We start from the raw sequence: 18,440 nt of genomic DNA, 5'->3' as shown, positions 1-18,440 counted from the left end.
TCCACCTCCGCTGCTCCTCGCCGGGGGCGCCCGCCAACGGCCGATGCCCCGCCCCCGCCTCCGGCGAAGCGTGTGCGTCGAGCACGCCGAAAGCCGGTAGCCCCTCCTGCCCAGGGTGCCGCTAAGTCCGGTAAACGGACCGCGAAGGTTCCCTGAGACAGGCTATCTGGAGAAGAGGAGACTTGCTCTTTCCCCGTTAGAGGGCGGGGCCCATATTCCAACGGTACATTTCAGTGCCACCAAAGTTTCGAACAAAGAGCATTTTTTCCCTTCCCCGGATGTGACAGCTCAAGCCCTGCCAGTCTGGGACGCGCTGCCTCTCAGCTCGCAGGGCCTGCATGCTTCGCCAGCGGCTCTCGGGCGCTGGGGGGACGGTCTCCCTTCTCCCAGCCCCCAAGCCCCCTCTCAGGAGTCAGGGTGCGGAGACAGAGCGAATCGCTCTCCTCCAGCTCTTCTGCGGGACCCTCGCGCTCCCCGGATCAGCACACCCGCTCCGCGCTGCCCCTCCGCGGGTACGTCAACGATTGCTGCGATGACGTCATTAGCCAGGGCTCTGCCTGCCTGGTTAGCGCGGTCCAGCCCCTTGCGGTGGCTCATACGCATGATCAGACTCGGCTAAGAACTACAGTTCTCGAAACGGCCTCCCAAGTTCACGGGCGTGTATTTCACCAGGGTCAATCCACTGTCCGCCCCTGTCTTGCGAGAGGAGATTGCTGCCCTCCTGGCGAAGGGTGCAATTGAGCCGGTACCTCTAGCCGAGATGGAGAGCGGGTTTTACAGCCCGTACTTCATCGTACCCAAAAAGAGCGGTGGGTCACGGCCAATCCTAGATCTGCGCGTTTTGAATCGCTGCCTTCACAAGCTGTCGTTCAGAATGCTTACGCAGAGGCGCATCCTCCGATGCGTTCGTCCTCAGGATTAGTTTGCAGCCATAGACCTGAAGGACGCGTATTTTCATGTCTCCATTCTTCCACGCCACCATCAGTTCTGCGGTTTGCGTTCGAAGGTCGTGCATGGCAGTACAAGGTCCTCCCCTTCGGGCTCTCTCTGTCTTCGCGCGTCTTCACCAAACTTGCAGAGGGTGCCCTAGCGCCCCTGCGGCTCGCGGGCATCCGCGTACTTAATTATCTCGACGACTGGCTGATTTTAGCCCACTCTCGGGAGCAATTGACTGCGCACAGAGACGAGGTGCTCCGGCATCTCCGCCTATTGGGGTTGCAGGTCAACTGGGAAAAGAGCAAACTCGCCCCGGTGCAGAGGATCTCTTTTCTCGGAATGGAGCTGGACTCGGTCACCATGGTAGCGCGCCTCTCCGGAGAGCGCGCTCGCCTGCTGCTGAACTGTCTGAGGGAGCTCGACAGCAAGTTAGTGGTCCCACTGAAATATTTTCAGAGGCTCCTGGGGCATATGGCTTCCGCTGCGGCTGTCACGCCGCTGGGATTGCTCCATATGAGACCACTTCAGCACTGGCTTCAAGATCGAGTTCCAAGACGCGCATGGCATGCAGGCACACACCGAGTCTCTGTTACTGCGCTGTGTCGCCGCACCCTCAGCCCCTGGAACGACCCCTCGTTCCTGCAGGCCGGTGTGCCTCTGGGACAGGCGTCCAGTCATGTTGTTGTCTCAACAGATGCTTCCAGCAGAGGCTGGGGAGCCATGTGTCGCGGGCATGCAGTTGCGGGCCTGTGGGTAGGTGCCCAGCTGCATTGGCATATCAATCGCCTAGAGCTGTTGGCAGTGTTCCTTGCTCTCCGCCGTTTTTCTCCGGTGCTGGAGCAGCAACACGTGCTGGTCAGGACGGACAGTACGGCGGCGGCAGCATATATCAACCGCATGGGGGGTATGCGCTCTCGCCGCATGTCTCAGCTCACCCGCCGTCTGCTCCTCTGGAATCACCCGCGGCTGAAGTCGCTGCGCGCCATTCACATCCCAGGTATGCTCAACCGTGCAGCCGATGTGCTCTCACGGCAGCGGATTCACTCTGGAGAATGGAGACTCCACCCCGAGTCTGTCCAGCTGATATAGGCGCGATTTGGGGAGGCCCAGATCGATCTGTTTGCTTCCCCCGAGAACGCTCATTGCCGGTTGTTTTATTCCCTGACCGAGGGCTCTCTCGGCACGGATGCACTGGCCCACAGCTGGCCTCGGGGCATACGCAAGTATGCGTTTCCCCCAGTGAGCCTGATCGCGCAGTTAATGTGCAAGGTCAGGGAGGACGAGGAACAGGTTCTGTTAGTTGCGCCCCTCTGGCCCAACCGGACCTGGATATCAAAGCTCTCCCTCCTCGCGACAGCCCTCCCATGGCAGATCCCTTTGAGAGAGGACCTACTCTCTCAGGGACAAGGCACCATCTGGCACCCTCGCCCCGATCTCTGGAACCTCCACGTGTGGTCCATAGATGCGAGGAAGACTTAGGTAACCTGCCGCCCGCGGTGGTTGATACCATCACTCAGGCTAGAGCCCCCTCCAGGAAGGCGCGCCTATGCCCTGAAGTGGAGTCTATTCACTGAGTGGTGTGTCTCTCGCAGAGAAGACCCCCGATCTTGCCAGATCAGTGTTGTGCTCTCTTTCCTTCAAGAGAAGCTGGACAGTAGGCTGTCGCCCTCCACTCTCAAGGTTTACGTTGCCGCCATCTCCGCTCACCATGACGCGGTGGCTGGCGGCACCGTGGGAAAGCATAACCTCATCATCTGGTTCCTCAGAGGTGCTAGGCGAATTAATCCAACTCGCTCCCCTCTCACGCCCTCTTGGGATCTCGCCCTCGTTCTCACGAGCCTGCGATTTGATCCCTTCGAGCCACTCGATACAGTATCGTTAAGATTTCTGTCCCTGAAGACAGCTCTGCTGGTCGCGTTGGCCTCCATTAAGAGGGTCGGGGACCTGGAGGCATTTTCGGTCAGTGACTCGTGCCTGGAATTCGGGCCGGATTTTTCTCAGGTTATCCTGAGACCCCGCCCGGGTTATGTGCCCAAAGTTCCTACCACTCCCTTTAGAGATCAGGTAGTAACCCTGCAAGCGCTGCCCCCGGAGGAGGCAGACCCAGCCCTGTCCTTACTTTGTCCAGTTCGCGCCCTGCGCATTTATGTGGACCGTACTCAGAACTTTAGATCTTCTGAGCAGCTCTTTGTCTGTTATGGCGGACGGCAGCAGGGAAGTGCCGTGTCTAAACAACGTTTATCCCACTGGATTGTGGAGGCCATTTCATGTGCTTATTTGAGCAGAGGTGAGCCGCGCCCCCCGGGAATGCGTGCGCACTTTACTCGGAGAGTTGCATCCTCTTGGGCGTGTGCGCGCGGCGCTTCTTTAACAGACATTTGTAGAGCTGCGGGCTGGGCGACACCCAACACATTTGCAAGGTTTTATAATCTGCGAGTGGAGCCGGTTTCCTCAAGGGTGTTAGGGACCTTTGGTGATTGAGGAAACAACTCGGTGGGTGTTGTAGCACGCTTGCGGTGCCTTTTTTCCATAACACGGAGAGATGTGCACCCTCCTGTCTGTCAGTAAAGTTCCCCATTTGGTGAGCCCTGCAGATTCCTCCGAGGCCCCCAGCACTGACTCAGCGGAGGAGTCACTTGCTGGCCCACTACGTTGTAGGTCTGCCCGCTGGTCAGCCCGCGTTTTGGGTATAGGTGCCTGCTATGGCCGATCCCCGCTGGTGATCCCCATATGCTTTTCCGCCACGGTTAAGTTCCCCCCCTGGGCGGACCCGTGCTTTCCCTATCCGCTAACCACCTTCTTATGCGCACTCCCCCTTCTCAGGGTTAGTCCATATGTATATCCATTTGTTTCCCTATTGGGTGCGGATGGTCTCCGCAGCGTCCTCCCTACTGGGATGGCACGCTTCCCAACGTACTGTCGTATATTCCTAGAATTATCTAGACGCTAGCGACTCCCAAAAAAATATACCTATTCCGTAAAGCTTCTTTTGAAGTGGTATAAGTTAGGGCCAAGGGCACGTTGGAGGACCGCGCCTCTCATGATCTGGGTGCGTCACGCTTGCCTGACTGCCCTCTCATGATGGGTGTTGGTAAGGTGCAGTCATTGTGGCGCTTTCAATAGGCTCCCATACGTGGATTTAGAACATCAAATCCACTTATAGTGCTGGAGTTCCCCCCGAAGGGGAACGTTCGAGGTTACTAAAGTAACCATTCGTTCCCCGAGGAGGGGAACGGAAGCACTATACTCCGTCGCCATAATGACTGTCCCTTAGCTGTTAAGTCTCTTCAGCTTAAAAAGGATAGCGTCTGCTGGCACCAGGTGTGCTTATATGCTCAGTTAATTGGCAATGCAGCACACCTGCGCAGGCTTGCGCTGCCAATTCATTGCTTTCATTGGCCCGTTCAATACTCTTTCAGACGAGCGGCTTCTGAACCAAATCCTCCCATACGTGGATTTAGAACATCAAATCCACTTATAGAGCTTCCGTTCCCCTCTTCGGGGAACGAAGGGTTACTTTAGTAACCTTGAATGTTTTCTTGCTAGTGAAACATTTAGTTTTTCCATTTACAAAGTTGTCATGTAAATAGCAAATGTGCTATGGTGCAACACAACTGACTCTTAAAGGGAATGGGAGATGAGACTCTGATTGGTTTATTCCCAAAACAAACCTATTAAGAAAATAAGCTCAACCCTTTAAGAACATGTGCCATGGCACAAAGCGGATTTTTTTCGTCCTTATATTAGCAAAAGTGGATTCTGACACGCCCTGAATGGGTTTGCACCCTGCACTTTGCGCATGGATCGTCAAAATAAAGCCCATTGTGTGTGCTTAAGAAGGATGAACATCTATTGTGGTGGTAAAAGTAACATGAATTAGAACAAGTGCTTTTATTCTTGATGTAAACTGACAAAGTGTTTGCATCATAAACTGTGCTTTTGTAGCTAGATATAAAAACAATTACCAACGACAGTTAATTTTTAATATTCTAGAAATAATAAGTTGAAACTATACATATATATATATATATATATATATATATATATATATATATATATATATATATATATATATATATATATATATATGTGTGTGTGTGTGTGTGTGTGTGTGTGTGTGTGTGTGTGTATAATGTTCCTTTTTTTAGGATAAATAAAGGACCAACTGAGGGTTTTGAGCGGGATGTGGGGCTTAAGACCACTCACCGTATGATCTACCCTGAGAGTGCTGTGGACATGGATAACTCCACTTATTTGGTGCTGATTCCTTTCAAGACTCTAGATCTGCAGTGGCTAATTAGTGTATTTACAACAAAACACATTGATCGGTGAGGCCCGTTAAACAAATTATCATGCATGACAATGATTTTTTTGACATCATGTAAACTTAACATTACATTTACTTTGTTAAATTGTTCTCGGATATCTACATAGTAGTTTTGTCCATTAGGTAAGTTTTAAAAAATTCCAGAAATGCTTTTATATGCTCACTTTATGCTCATCACATAAAATACCCCTAGATTCACATTGCTAATCACAGCTCAACATTGACCATATTTGGAATCATGAATATTAATAAGACCTGCTCTGACACATAGCCCATAGTGCTCTCTTTAAATCACTCACACACTTGCCAGGGTTTGTATTTATAGGTCCTGAAATTAACCATAGCTGTTTATTTAAGCTGTGAATATTTCAACTAAAAATATATTAAACATTTTCATTCTTATAAATTCAATACATCATATTCAACTTCCCAATATTACTTCCAAAAAATTCAGTTCTGTTAAAAATACAAGGTATAATTTTTACCCGGCAATTTTTTGAGCATTTTATTTTAAATTCAGTGGTTTAAATTTGGCTGTTAAAATTTAATATTACATCTGAAACAGCAGCAAAAACAATATATTGCAGAATGAAGATCTCTAGCTGGTTTTCACCAGCAGTTGGAGATGGACCAATTTAATATTTTTTAACCTGTAAATAGGTAAAAAAAAAGCTAATAACGGCACAAAAGTAGCATTTACTGTCATATTAATATCAGTGGATATTAATATCATCTTGACATTGTAAGTAATAAAATGATTATGAGTAAAATGAGTAAGATGTTTTGGACTATCAGGAACCATCATTTTTTTTTTGATAACTGAGAGACGGTTGAGACGGTTGAGACTCCACTCTGTTGACCAGTGGCTGATTTAGGCATGAGCAATGTAGACAAGTACCTAGGGCAGGAACTTGCTAGAGGTGGCATGGAGACATACAACATTAAAAAACAAAAAATGTTGAAAAATTTGACATTTTTTCCACATACAGTTGCTATACTCTAAATTGGCACTGAATAATAGGAATGGCACGCTATACTTTTAAAAATAACTGAACAAAACTATGGCTGCGACAGAAACCACATACTTCCATACTACAGTATATAGTACGCTAAAATCAATATGCAAGCCGAGTAGTTTGTCCAAATTTATAGAATTCGAAAATCAGTATGCGAGAAGTACCTGGATGACTTACTATTTCCGGCGAGATTCTGCAGTGGGCATCCCATGCACGCTGCGATATCCCATAATGCCCTGCGAGATAATTCACGAATGGAAGCGACACAACTGACTGTAACTGTAGGTTACATTACCATTACAAAATGGCGGATGTAGTACGTCCGAATACCATTCATACTGCTCACATTCATACTGTATAGAACATACTTTTCTAATGGCTGAGTAGTATGTTTAAATTCAAATGCAGTACCTACTGAGTAGTAGGCAGTTTCGGACGCAGTCTATGTCTAACTATACCTGCCAACACGCCCGTTTTCCCCGGAAGTCTCCCTTATTATTATTTCAATTCTAAGTAACCTAAACTGTTTTGTGTGACAATCTCTTTATATTTTCCTGGTTTTGCTACTAACATCTTTGTTCCTAATTGTGCTTACCCCTGGTCTTGTGTGTTGGTTTATTTAATTTCATCATTATAATATTTTCCTTTCCGGTTTCTCTTTCTTGTGCAGTTTGAATTCTTTATAGCAGTCAATAATAATAATAATAAAAGTTTACATCTATAAAAGATAAGATTAACAGAGATAGAGATAATGTGTAACATCATATTTGTCAAAAGACAGTTTATGCGCATGTAGACTCACCAGTCCCAGTGATACCAGATAAATGCGCAAATGCAGAATAACGTTTGTCGCTGGACCCCTCGTGAGATTTGAGGAGTGTGGTTTATGAGACCACTCGCTAAGTGTAAATGTCCAAAAGATCTTACTCAGTTCACTCATAATCATTTTAATACTCATAATGTCCAGACACTGATATTAAAATTAAATGCTACTTTTGTGCTGTTATTAGATTTTTTTCCTCACCTAATTACTGGTTTAAAATATTAAATTGGTCCATCTCCACCTGCTAATGAAAAAACAGAAGGTGATGTTCATTCTTCTCCTGCTGTTCCTGAATTTAAATTAAATTTTAACAACTAAAGTTGAACCACTGAATTTATAGAAACAAATTTTTGAACCTAAATAAAACGGACAGAAAATTGCCATTTGAACACTACACATCGTATTTTTAAACAGAACTGAATATTTTGGAAATTATAATTGGAAGTTGAATATGAAGTATTGAATTTAAAAGTATGAAAATGTGTTTGAAATATTTCTAGTTAAAATATTCACTGCTTAAATAAACAGCTATAGTAAATTTCATGATCTAAAAATACAAACCCTGGCAATTCAAGTGATTATTATTATTATTTTTTTTCCTTTTGTGTTATTTGACAAGTTTTTTCTTTCAATACTTTTGGCATTGATTTTGTTCCATACTAGACATAAATGTATTGTATTGTATTTTAATGCTATAATGTAATTGAAAACACTGTAAAAGCAGAGTAAGACAACACGATTCTTAAAATGTGCAGTTAAATATAAATATGAATTGTATCTTAAATAAAAGATACAATTAAATATGCATTATGCTTCTTCAGGGTGGAGCTGAATACATTTATACAACCCAGGCTCATTCTGAAAACATACCTCTATTTATATTTCTTGAGTGCGCCAAATACATCCCAGGAGCTACGTTTTATTGCCGCTTTGTAGACTTATTGAGATATCAAATTTCTCTTGCAGGCGACACAGTGGCGCAGTATGTAGTGCTGTCGCCTCACAGTAAGAAGGTCGCTGGTTCAAGCCTGGGCTGGGTCAGTTGGCGTTTTTGTGTGGAACTTGCATGTTCTCCCTGCATTCGCGTAGGTTTCCTCCGGGTGCTCTGGTTTCCCCCACAGCTCAAAGACATGTGGTACAGGTGAATTGGCTAGGCTAAATTGTCCATAGTGTATGAGAGTGAATAAGTGTGTATGGATGTTTACCAGAGATGGATTGCAGCTGGAAGGGCATCCGCTGCATAAAACACGGGCTGGATGAGTTGGCGGTTCATTCCATTGCGGCAACCCTCAGATTAATAAAAGGACTAATAAAAAAGGATTAATAAAAAAAAAAGAATGAATGAATGAATTTCTCTTGCAAGTGCCACTCACACCTGCTGTTCTTGCCTAAATCAAGCAGAGGCCGCTGTCGACTGACTGGCTGACCAATCGACTGACCCACCCTCCTCCTTCCCTTTCTGCATCCCAAGTTCACTGACATTCATGGCGAGCTAACTGGACAAACTGATAACAGCAGCAAAGCTGTCCATATGGAGGTAAGCGGTCAGCTGGTAAGCGAAAAAAGGAACAGCATCATATCGCCCAGAAGCGTTCGTTTTAAAAATGAAATGCAGCCATACGTACTTTTGGCTACATAATTTGTGATCTCCAGAAACATATTTAGGGCTACGTTTTCAGAATGATCCTATGTTGCATTTATAGTTTGTATATGCAAATATATAATGTTTAGACTATAATAAATGCAGTTGTTTAGAAATTGTCATAATAGCATATTTTCCTTTCTCTTTAGAACATACATTCCAGTAAAACCCACTATAAAAGCAAACAGAAACAAGGTGAGCACAAAGTGTGTCAGTGTCAATCAGTCAGTGCTTCAAGATATTAGCCCACAAGTTTAACTTGCTACTGTATTTGGCATTCGCCTAAAAGGGTTGTTTTAATATTTTATTCAAATAACTTAAATATAATTACTGTCTAGGTGTACCGGTGTAATTTCTGTCTGTGGTTTTAGGTGATGGTCCTACATCCTAGTTTTCTGAAGTATGTCCAAGAACATTGGCTGCAGAAACATGGCAGATATCCATCCACTGGTTTTATTACACTTATATTTGCCCTGCACATCTGTGACCAGGTAATAGTTTTTAATTACTATTTTACCTGTATCTTAAATTATACCTTGTTTTTATGCTTATACAAAATCCATAAATTATTTCCTCGCACAGAATTAGTGGTAGCTTTAAAAAAACTTCTTCTGAATTCAGACAGCAAGTACCACAGAAGGCCTGCCACTTTTAAGTAGTTTGCTTGTTCTTACACCACACACACACACACACACACATCAACAGCACATACACGGTGTGCTTCGGCTGTTACAAACATTTTATCTAGCATGCAGGGGTCTTTTAAAAAGTGCAATAAATTCAATAGGCTCCAGACAATGATGACTGATCGTAATATTATAGGTTGTTTCGAAAAAGCATCATAACTTAAGCAGCACTTAAAATGGTTGTAGTTCTAAGAGTGCTCTGGAATAATTGTTAAAGCCCTACATGCATTTTAAGAGTACAAATTTATGAGGACAATCAACAGATCATCCCTGTATCTTTATCCAAAAAATAAATAAAAATAGAAGCTTTTATTTTAGCTGAAATAACACATGTAAGACTTTCTCCAGAAGAAAAAATATTATCAGACAATACTGTGAAAATGTCCTTGCCGTAAGGCTTATAGCCATGTCTGCAAGAAGACTATTATATTGGTGCTATATTGATTCATATCAGCTGTTCAATCACTAAAGGCTTCCCTCTGTCAGATAACAGGGAGTTTATGTGACCGCGGCAAATGCAAACGACTGAAGAGAGAAAAGCACACAGGTTTGCAAATCCCAACTAAAGGTGCAAATAATGGCACCGATGACAGAGATTATGTGGTGAAAGTTGACCTGCCAGCCGAGATCAATTGAGGGTTTTCGGAGAAAAGTGCCTGAATAGTTGCATTCACTGCATGTTCAGCGCAAATGTTCGCTAAATGTAAAAATCCAACACTACACATCATCAACAAAGAAGCTCACTGTTACTGAGTTTAACTGCAACTGCGGCTGTTACTAAGAATGTTACTGCGCGAGCGGTCATATCGAGATGCTCTACTACGGTAGAGCATCTCGATACTCGAGATACTGCTTTTTTCACAAACACAGAAAAATGTAAATCAGCACATAACGAGACTGAGTATTTAAAATGACACAAACCAAAACTTTTAAAGAGCTATAGAAGTGAGACTTTTTTTTCCTTTCTTGTGTCCATTCTTTGTTTAGGTGTATATTATTTTTCAATTAAGTTATTGATTACTGCTTTGCAGCTTTCAGCCTTGAATTGAATAATTTATTATAATCTTTCATTTGTTTTGTAGCAGAAATAGTATTTATTAAACTAGCATGCATATAAAAACAATAGTACAAAATAAACATTTTTTAAATAAACGTTCCGACAACCTGCAGTCACTACTTTATTATTTCCTGTCTATGGGGATTATTAAAATCAGTCCTGCAAATTCACATCATAGTGAACTACCTCAAGACATGCAGCAAACTGTTTGGAAGCATTAGAAGTGTTTAAGAAGATTTTTTACACGCAGTGACCCAGAGACTACTTAGACTGAATGTAACTGATGAGAAGATGATGGATACTTACTGTATGATGACCAGAAGGGCCTTGTAAGGTCCAGCCAGTTAGTCCAATGACAGTGTCTACTGGTGGACTAAGGTTCACTGCATATTCGGTTTTTCCAGTGCACAATGTTGATTTACTTGAAACTTAACTCATATCTAACTTCAATTTTAGTATGAGGTGGTTTAGAATATTAATATATTTACCTTTATTTTATCTGACTCAAGTTATAAAACATTGATACGATTATTTAGTTACTTTTAATATTACTTAAGATTATAATTGAATATTCTCTTTGATTCGTTATTTTATATTATTCTCGTTTATTTGGATTCCTTTACCATCCTGAGTCTTGTACCAGCCAAGTATACAATCTCTTAAACACAAGCATGTCAGTCTTGGTCATTAAACAGAGGCCATTGTACCAGTCGCACTGAGACATTTTAAATGATATCAAACATGATAGATAAAGTGACTTTAATATAGAACATTCATATTTTGAAATGACCATTCTGTGTGAGCTGAGTGAAAAGGGGCTTAGTGACCATCTGGGTTTTGGGAGATGTTTTGAATGTAAATGGAGGAAAAGAGGGGAGTTGGTTTTTCCCGCAATTTTTCCACCTGCTGGGTTGTGGAGCTGACTGTCTCTGTGTTTTCAGCTCAGGTTTGCATTGTCAAAGACATGAAAATAATTGTGATATCTCAAGTCTTACAGCCTCAAACAATAACTAAATGCACTATGTTACGCACATGACAATGTTTACACACATGCACAAATTACACGTAAATGAATTAACCTTTCCTAGTGTAATGCACTCTACTCATTACTCTTGAGTACTTTTAAATTGACTATTTTTTACTCATACTTTGAGTAATATTTACAACACTTTACTTCAATCCTTTAACTTACTTTAACTCGACTTGCACTACATTTCTGGGCAAGTAAAGCTACTTTTACTTGAGTGTGATTTTTCAGTACTCTTTCCACCACTGCTGCCGACCCACTTGGGTTATCTGACAAACCAGTGTCTGCTGACCCAGAGACTCCGGACCTACTGGGGTTGTCTGAACCACCAGTGCCTCCTGACCTAATGGGGTTGTATGACCTGCCAGTACCTGCTGAACCAAAGATCCCAGATCTACTTCAGCTACACACTTTAGGCACAACTCTGCTGCATGAACATGTGCCTGGAAGCTGCTCCTAGTAGGGGGCTCTGTTATGAACACCAGCAGTGTTGCCCTTACAGGCTGCTGGAGAACACTCACATTCAACTGAACTACATACCCATCTTGCACTTTACAGACACACCAGCCCTAATTCACCCTCTGATTACATTTACACAGCTGAAGCTGTTTAGGACTAATCACATGGGATAATATTCTAACAAGCTTTGCTTAATCTTGTATCCAGTAGTGAGGGTTACTTAGCATTATCCTAGTTTTGCCTTTCAGGTTTTTGACCTTGTTTGGTTATTGTTTCCTTGACAATCCACTTGTGATATTAACCACTATCTGGATTTGCCGCATGCTCCTGTCTGTCCCTGTTTGAACCTTGCCTGTCTGATGATTCAAATAAACCTGCAATTGGATCCTCATCTCTGTTGTGTTGAGGATCTCAAGTGTACAACACTGTGGATTATACACATTTCAGTAATAAGGGTAATTTAATTATCTCAGACAAAAGAAGAGCACCCAAACACTGTCACTTTTAATTGTCTCTACAGATAAAAGTTGTATCAGCTTCAGCAGGGTTTTGTCAGTGGTGCATTCTCATATGGCACCAGTGATGCTAGCTTTAACAACAAGAAAAGACCATGGGAGTGCAAGCTCAGAAGCATATTGAAATAGGTGAAAAATGTAACGCACATTAACAAATATGTTAACAGTTTAGCGATTCTTCTTAATAAACTGATCAATCCAGTTCACCCACTTGAACTGAGTCATTTAAAAAGGTTTGCATTTCCAGTAAGACCTTATGCACAAATTACTCCACCTAGCCACTCCCCTCTTCCTAAAAAAAATATGATAGACTCATTTTAGACTTGCTTTCAGACTTCTGGTAAAACTAGCAGATTGCAGATCTGTAAGAGACTCCTGAAGGGAGACTGGTGGACTTCTAGAAGATGCTATATGACTGCAAATGAACCAACACATCTCAATAAAGGAATTCTGCTTGTTTTGAGTTTCCTGGACTGGGTTCTCTCCTCATTTATTTATTTCTAACACATGTATGTAATGAGTTCCAACAAAAAAAGAAGAAATAATAATAATACTTTTACTCTTATATATACCCTGTATAATTACATAGATTGTCAGGCAGTTTAGGCAGACACAAATTGTCACACGATTTTAGCAGGGTGTGTGCTTTTCACAAGAGCTTGTGTGTTTGAACAATAAAGAACAAAGCTCTTAACTGGAATCAAAAGATGAATCCACAGAATATGGCAATGCATAACCATAATTTAATTATACTCCTCAAGTAGTTGCTGGGTTATTTATTTCTATCATGCTGCTACATGATATTTTGCTACAATAACACATATTGCACGGTTTATGCTAAGCCATTGGGCAGTGTCAAGCCTCACACACAAGCTAGTGCGCTACCGTTAGCTGGTTAGCAAAGTAACAAGGGCTTACTTCCCATTCAAACGGGGCTTCAGCGTCAACGCTTGACTGAAGGCGTGTCTGAAGTTGGGGCTGAAGCGATCGTCATAGAAGCGTTAGCCAATAAGATTCAGTCAGCACTGTCTAGCTGGTGTATTTGCATACAGCGATCTGATTGGCTGATGCTTCCGTCGGTGCTTGAAAAGTTGAGCTAGTCCCTACTTCTGCAGCAAGCAACACCTCAGAAGCGGCTCCGACGGATCCACAAAGCAGTTCGGCAACGCCTGACGTCACCCATTCAAAGTGAATGGGAAGCTTTGACGCTGACGCCCCATGTCAACATATAGTCTAGTTCACTAGTGATAAGCCATTCAGAAAGGTTCCGCAGGCACCTACACTAGTTCACTATCGTAAACCGGTCAGCAAGGTAGCCCTGGTACACATACATAGAAAACATGTAGTCCTATAGCCTATGGTGGCAATAAAAAAAATAAAACAAACACATGTCCTGGCAATAGATCTGCTTGTTTTGGGAGGTGTTATCTCATTGTCTATTCCATTCTACTCGTGTTAAAGATGCATATTGCTTCTGCCATAGATGTTTACACATAATCAGTTACATTTAGTTTGTTTGTCTTCATGTTCTCCTGCTTGTTTTTGGGGCTTAATTATATATTATGTTTGCAGCAGCAGTGTATTAAATGCTCAGATGCCATGCCTGTGAATATACTGGCAGTAGCAGGTCTCAGTACTTGCTCTGCCATGATAATCAAAGCAGCAGCAGCATAACAGATCTATACCACCAAGTTCAGACATATTAACATTGCCATAAACATATTCATTTCTTCACTAAAAGTCTGTTCTACTGTAAGTCCTTCCTTTTAACCCATAAAGCAATGGTTAAATTGGTATAGGCCTATGCAAATCTGAACTTGGAAGATGACAAATTTTCTCCTAGTCTCAGTAGTTCTTTCAAGCACATAAATGCTAAACCTTCAAGAAAAATATATTTTATTTATGATTAACTTAAAATAGTAAAAATTTGTTTCAGGCTATAGATATAGTATGACTATAGTATATAGTTTGAAAAAACAAACAAACAAAAATACGTTTATAAAAAAAAATGTTTAATATGACAATGATTTAATATACACCTTGAGTGTGTATAATGTCTAAAAGTTTTATGATGATTTGTGTTTTACTATACAAATTTTATCTAAATTCCAGTTTATAAAGAGAGAAAAATTATGATTGAAACTTACTTAACTACAATGGTTCAGTTATCAATCTTCAAATGTTTAGAATAATCCTGAAAAAAGTCACTTGAAAGGTGGAAGGGCTATGTTTACAAAATGACATTATACTTACAAATATCTACAGTTTAAAAACAAACAAGGTAACATTGAAATATATTTGATTGTCACTTTTTTTTTAATTTCTTGTCTAGGTGAGTGTTTTTGGGTTTGGAGCAGATAAAGATGGAAACTGGCATCATTACTTTGAACATAAAAAGCATCCTCGGAATGCTGGCAATCATGGAGGAAGCTATGAGTATCTTATAGCACTTAAGCTTCACGAGAAACAAGGAATTCGTCTGTATAAAGGATGGTGATCACTTCATTGAATTGTATTTGACTTTTTCTCTTTGTTTTTTTGTTTTTGCTTTTTTTGGACCCAGAGTCATGTTCTTAAATGAGACTGCAGTTACCAGCTAGACATTTGTCTACAAAGAACATACTTGCAATTGCTGTTTTTAGGAAATAAAGAAAAAAGTTATTGCGTAAATAATTATAAGTGTTATGATGTGGGCGTCATGGTGGCCAGTGGGTAGCAAGATTGCCTCTCAGCAAAAAGGTCGCTGGTTCGAGCTTCGGCTGGGTTCATTTGTGTTTCTGTTTGGAGTTTGCATGTTCTCCCTATGTTAGCGTGGGTTTCCTCCAGATGCTTCGGTAACCCCCCACAAGTCCAAAAACATGCGCTATAGGTGAATTGGGTAGGATAAAACTGTCCATAGTGTATGTGTGTGAACAAGAATATGGATGTTTATCAGTGAAGGATTGCAGATGGAAGGACATCCGCTACGTAAAACATATGCTGGATAAGTTGGGGGTTCATTCTGCTGTGGCAACCCCAGATTAATAAAAGGACTAAGCCAAAAAGAAAATTGATAAATGGTGTTGGTTGAATATTGTAAGGTAACACTTTATTTTAAGTACAAATTACTGGCTTATTTATCTGCTTCATATTAAGATATTTTATACTAAAATACATGCGTTATTCTACCCAACTACTAAGCCCAACTACTAACTATTATTAAGCAACAAATTAATACTTTATTTAAAAGTCTAAGATAATGATTTGTTAGTAGCAAAGTTTTTTTTTGCAAAGTAGCAAACCTTAATAAAGTGTACATTTGTGTCAATTATCTTTGCCAAATCTTGGTTTATCTGACCATTTGGTTTCATATAGATCTATCTTATTTAAAGATGCCCTTCTGTGTATGTATGTATGTATATATATACACACACACACACACACATTTTTATTTTATTTTCGGCTTAGTCCCCAACTTATCCAACATATATTTTACGCAGCCGATGCCCTTCCAACTGCAACCCATCACTGGGAAACATCCACACCCACCCATTCACACTCATACACTTTGGACAATTTAGCTTACCCATTTAATCTATACCATGTTTTGGACTGTGGGGTAAACCGGAGCACCCTGAGGAAACCCACTTGACCCGAATAGAACATGTAAACTCCACACAGAAATGCCAACTGACCCAGCCAAGGCTCGAACCAGTGACCTTCTTGCTGTGAGGTGATCATGCTACCCACTCCACCACCGTGATGCCCCACACACAACCCATACAGTGCATCCGGAAATTATTCATAGCGCATTACCTTTTTCATTTTATTTTATTTTTTTATGTTACAGCCCTATTCCACAATGGATTAAATTGATTTATTTCCTCAAAATTCTACACACAATACCCCATAATGACAATGTGAAAAAAGATGTTTTGAAATTGTTGCAGATTTATTAAAAATAAAATAATTAATATAATTAATACAGTTTTTCTCGATTGCTTGGATGTAGTTGTCAACTAAAACTCCACATTTTCAAAACAGTTAACACACAGGCCTAAACAGCGGCACTCATGGTCAAAATGACACATTTTGCTTGCAAAAGGCACATACTGTGTCAAAACATTTAAAATATGCAACAAAGGCTAGTTTTACCTTCAAACAACACAACTTGCAAACAAGTATATGAGCTCTTTCAATTAATCATTACACAATGGACAACAAAATACAAAATACAAAATACAGAACTCAGTGCACCACCATTGCTTGTCATTGTAGCCTATTGCCAATGCCATTTGTTAGGCTGTCAAATTTGCCTTTTTGCAAAGAATTGAATCCAGAATAAGAAATGCTTTGATTACATTTATATTGAATTCAGGACAATTTTCAAACTGTGGCTGAAAACTGAAATACTGTAAAACAGACAAAAGTAATAAATCACTGTAAATATTAGAGAAAACACATGTAAACCAATATACAGTCAAATCTTTTGGGAGTATAAGACATAGCCACTATTGACCTCCTCTATCCATGCTGTCACAGAACAACACAGACCTTCCACTGTTTTATAAGGTTTGCAGACTGATTGCTTTTTGAAGATTTGTGTGAAGGAGTGTCAAACCGGTGCTTCACTGAATTCATATTGATGTTGGTAGTTTCTAATAGTTAGGAATAGATGGTTTCTGTTTGGTTACCATAACTAAAACAATGGAGTTTGGACATCCGTGTTAGCTGTTTTGAAAAATGGTGGGGAAAATGTGGCAACCCAATGAGAAAGAGTTTACACATTTGCAAGACCGGTCTTTTGCTCTGCTAGTGGATAGTGAAAATAAAAATGAAGTGTAACCTAGTTTCTTTAACAAGGTCAAAGCAAACAGGAAAAACTTTAATAAGAAAAAAATAACTTTAATGAATTTAGCAAATGGCTGCAATATGACAGCAAAATTAAGGGGTTCTGAACACTTTCCATACCCACAGTTTATAAAATGCATAGCAGTAAGACCCATGGAATTCAATCAGCTACTCACCATCAGAGTCCTTTGTGGAGGTTAAGAAAAAAAAATAACAGAAAAAAGGCCAAGCAAGAGTTGCATAAATAAGGGGGAAGGAAATAATGTGTCATTTTGTTGTTTAATTATACAAAATGATAGACAAGACAATGATTATGAGATGAAAAAAGTGTTTTAAAATCCATATTTAGTAAAATAAAGGTTGCAAAGTAAAGAAATATAGTGTGTTTGTATATTTATTTTACTACCTTCAAGAGCAACCCTGTAACTACACAGAACAAGGAGGGAAGAAGCTAGTCTTTAACACACAAGTGATGATGACAATAACTATGATTAAAACATAATTACATTTTCGTTAAAAAATGAGAAGAGAATGTGATTGAGGGATGTATTTTGGTAAATATCCAATCAGAATTAATCTTGGTGTGTGATGCATGACACACACACGCACATTTGAATAGTAACTGCCCCACAGTAAATGTGGGGTGTGGTTGCATTATCATCTATAAGGTTTTCTGTCTGTCTGATTAAACTATAATATCATGGCAACAGCTGAGAGAATTCACATTTGTTGTCAAGACAAAAAGACAGTAAACCATATGTGGATGAAAACAACATGACTAAACCAACAACATCAACATGCCAGTTAAATATCCTGAAATTCACGGTAAACTCAATCTTTTTTTTTACGTTTTGCTTTACTGAAACAGCATAGCCTCCCATTGACCTTTAGAAAATTGACGCTCTAGGTTTGCAGTCTGCATCTGCAATGATCATCATGACAATAGCCATTTACTGTGTACCTCTACCACAAAACAAAAACTGCTTTATTTTAGGATCCATTCTTCGTACCTCGCATAGACAATCTAAGATGATTTGACAGCTCCTGGATCTTTTAATATTGATAACTGAATTTGTTTCTTCAAATGAGTTCACAAATCATATTACAATGTCTTGATGAGTT

At 41.0% G+C, this 18,440-nt stretch overlaps 1 protein-coding gene across 1 annotated transcript in view; it reads left to right on the top strand.

Annotated features, from left to right (window-relative positions):
• Positions 1-15,843, top strand: part of st3gal1l3 (ST3 beta-galactoside alpha-2,3-sialyltransferase 1, like 3) — a 32,967-nt gene extending 17,124 nt beyond the window's left edge. Inside the window, exons 4-7 of the mRNA XM_021468306.3 lie at positions 5,085-5,264; positions 8,894-8,939; positions 9,116-9,235; positions 14,821-15,843. Of these exons, the coding sequence (XP_021323981.1) occupies positions 5,085-5,264; positions 8,894-8,939; positions 9,116-9,235; positions 14,821-14,985 (511 nt within the window). The 3' untranslated portion in view covers positions 14,986-15,843. The remainder of the gene's footprint in view (positions 1-5,084; positions 5,265-8,893; positions 8,940-9,115; positions 9,236-14,820) is intronic.
• The last annotated feature ends 2,597 nt before the right edge of the window (positions 15,844-18,440 follow it).

Source organism: Danio rerio, chromosome 19, assembly GCF_049306965.1.
Source record: "Danio rerio strain Tuebingen ecotype United States chromosome 19, GRCz12tu, whole genome shotgun sequence".
Taxonomy (NCBI): Eukaryota; Metazoa; Chordata; class Actinopteri; order Cypriniformes; family Danionidae; genus Danio; species Danio rerio.
The sequence above is the reverse complement of the archived record's forward strand: the minus strand, read 5'-3'. Positions and strand labels throughout refer to the sequence as shown.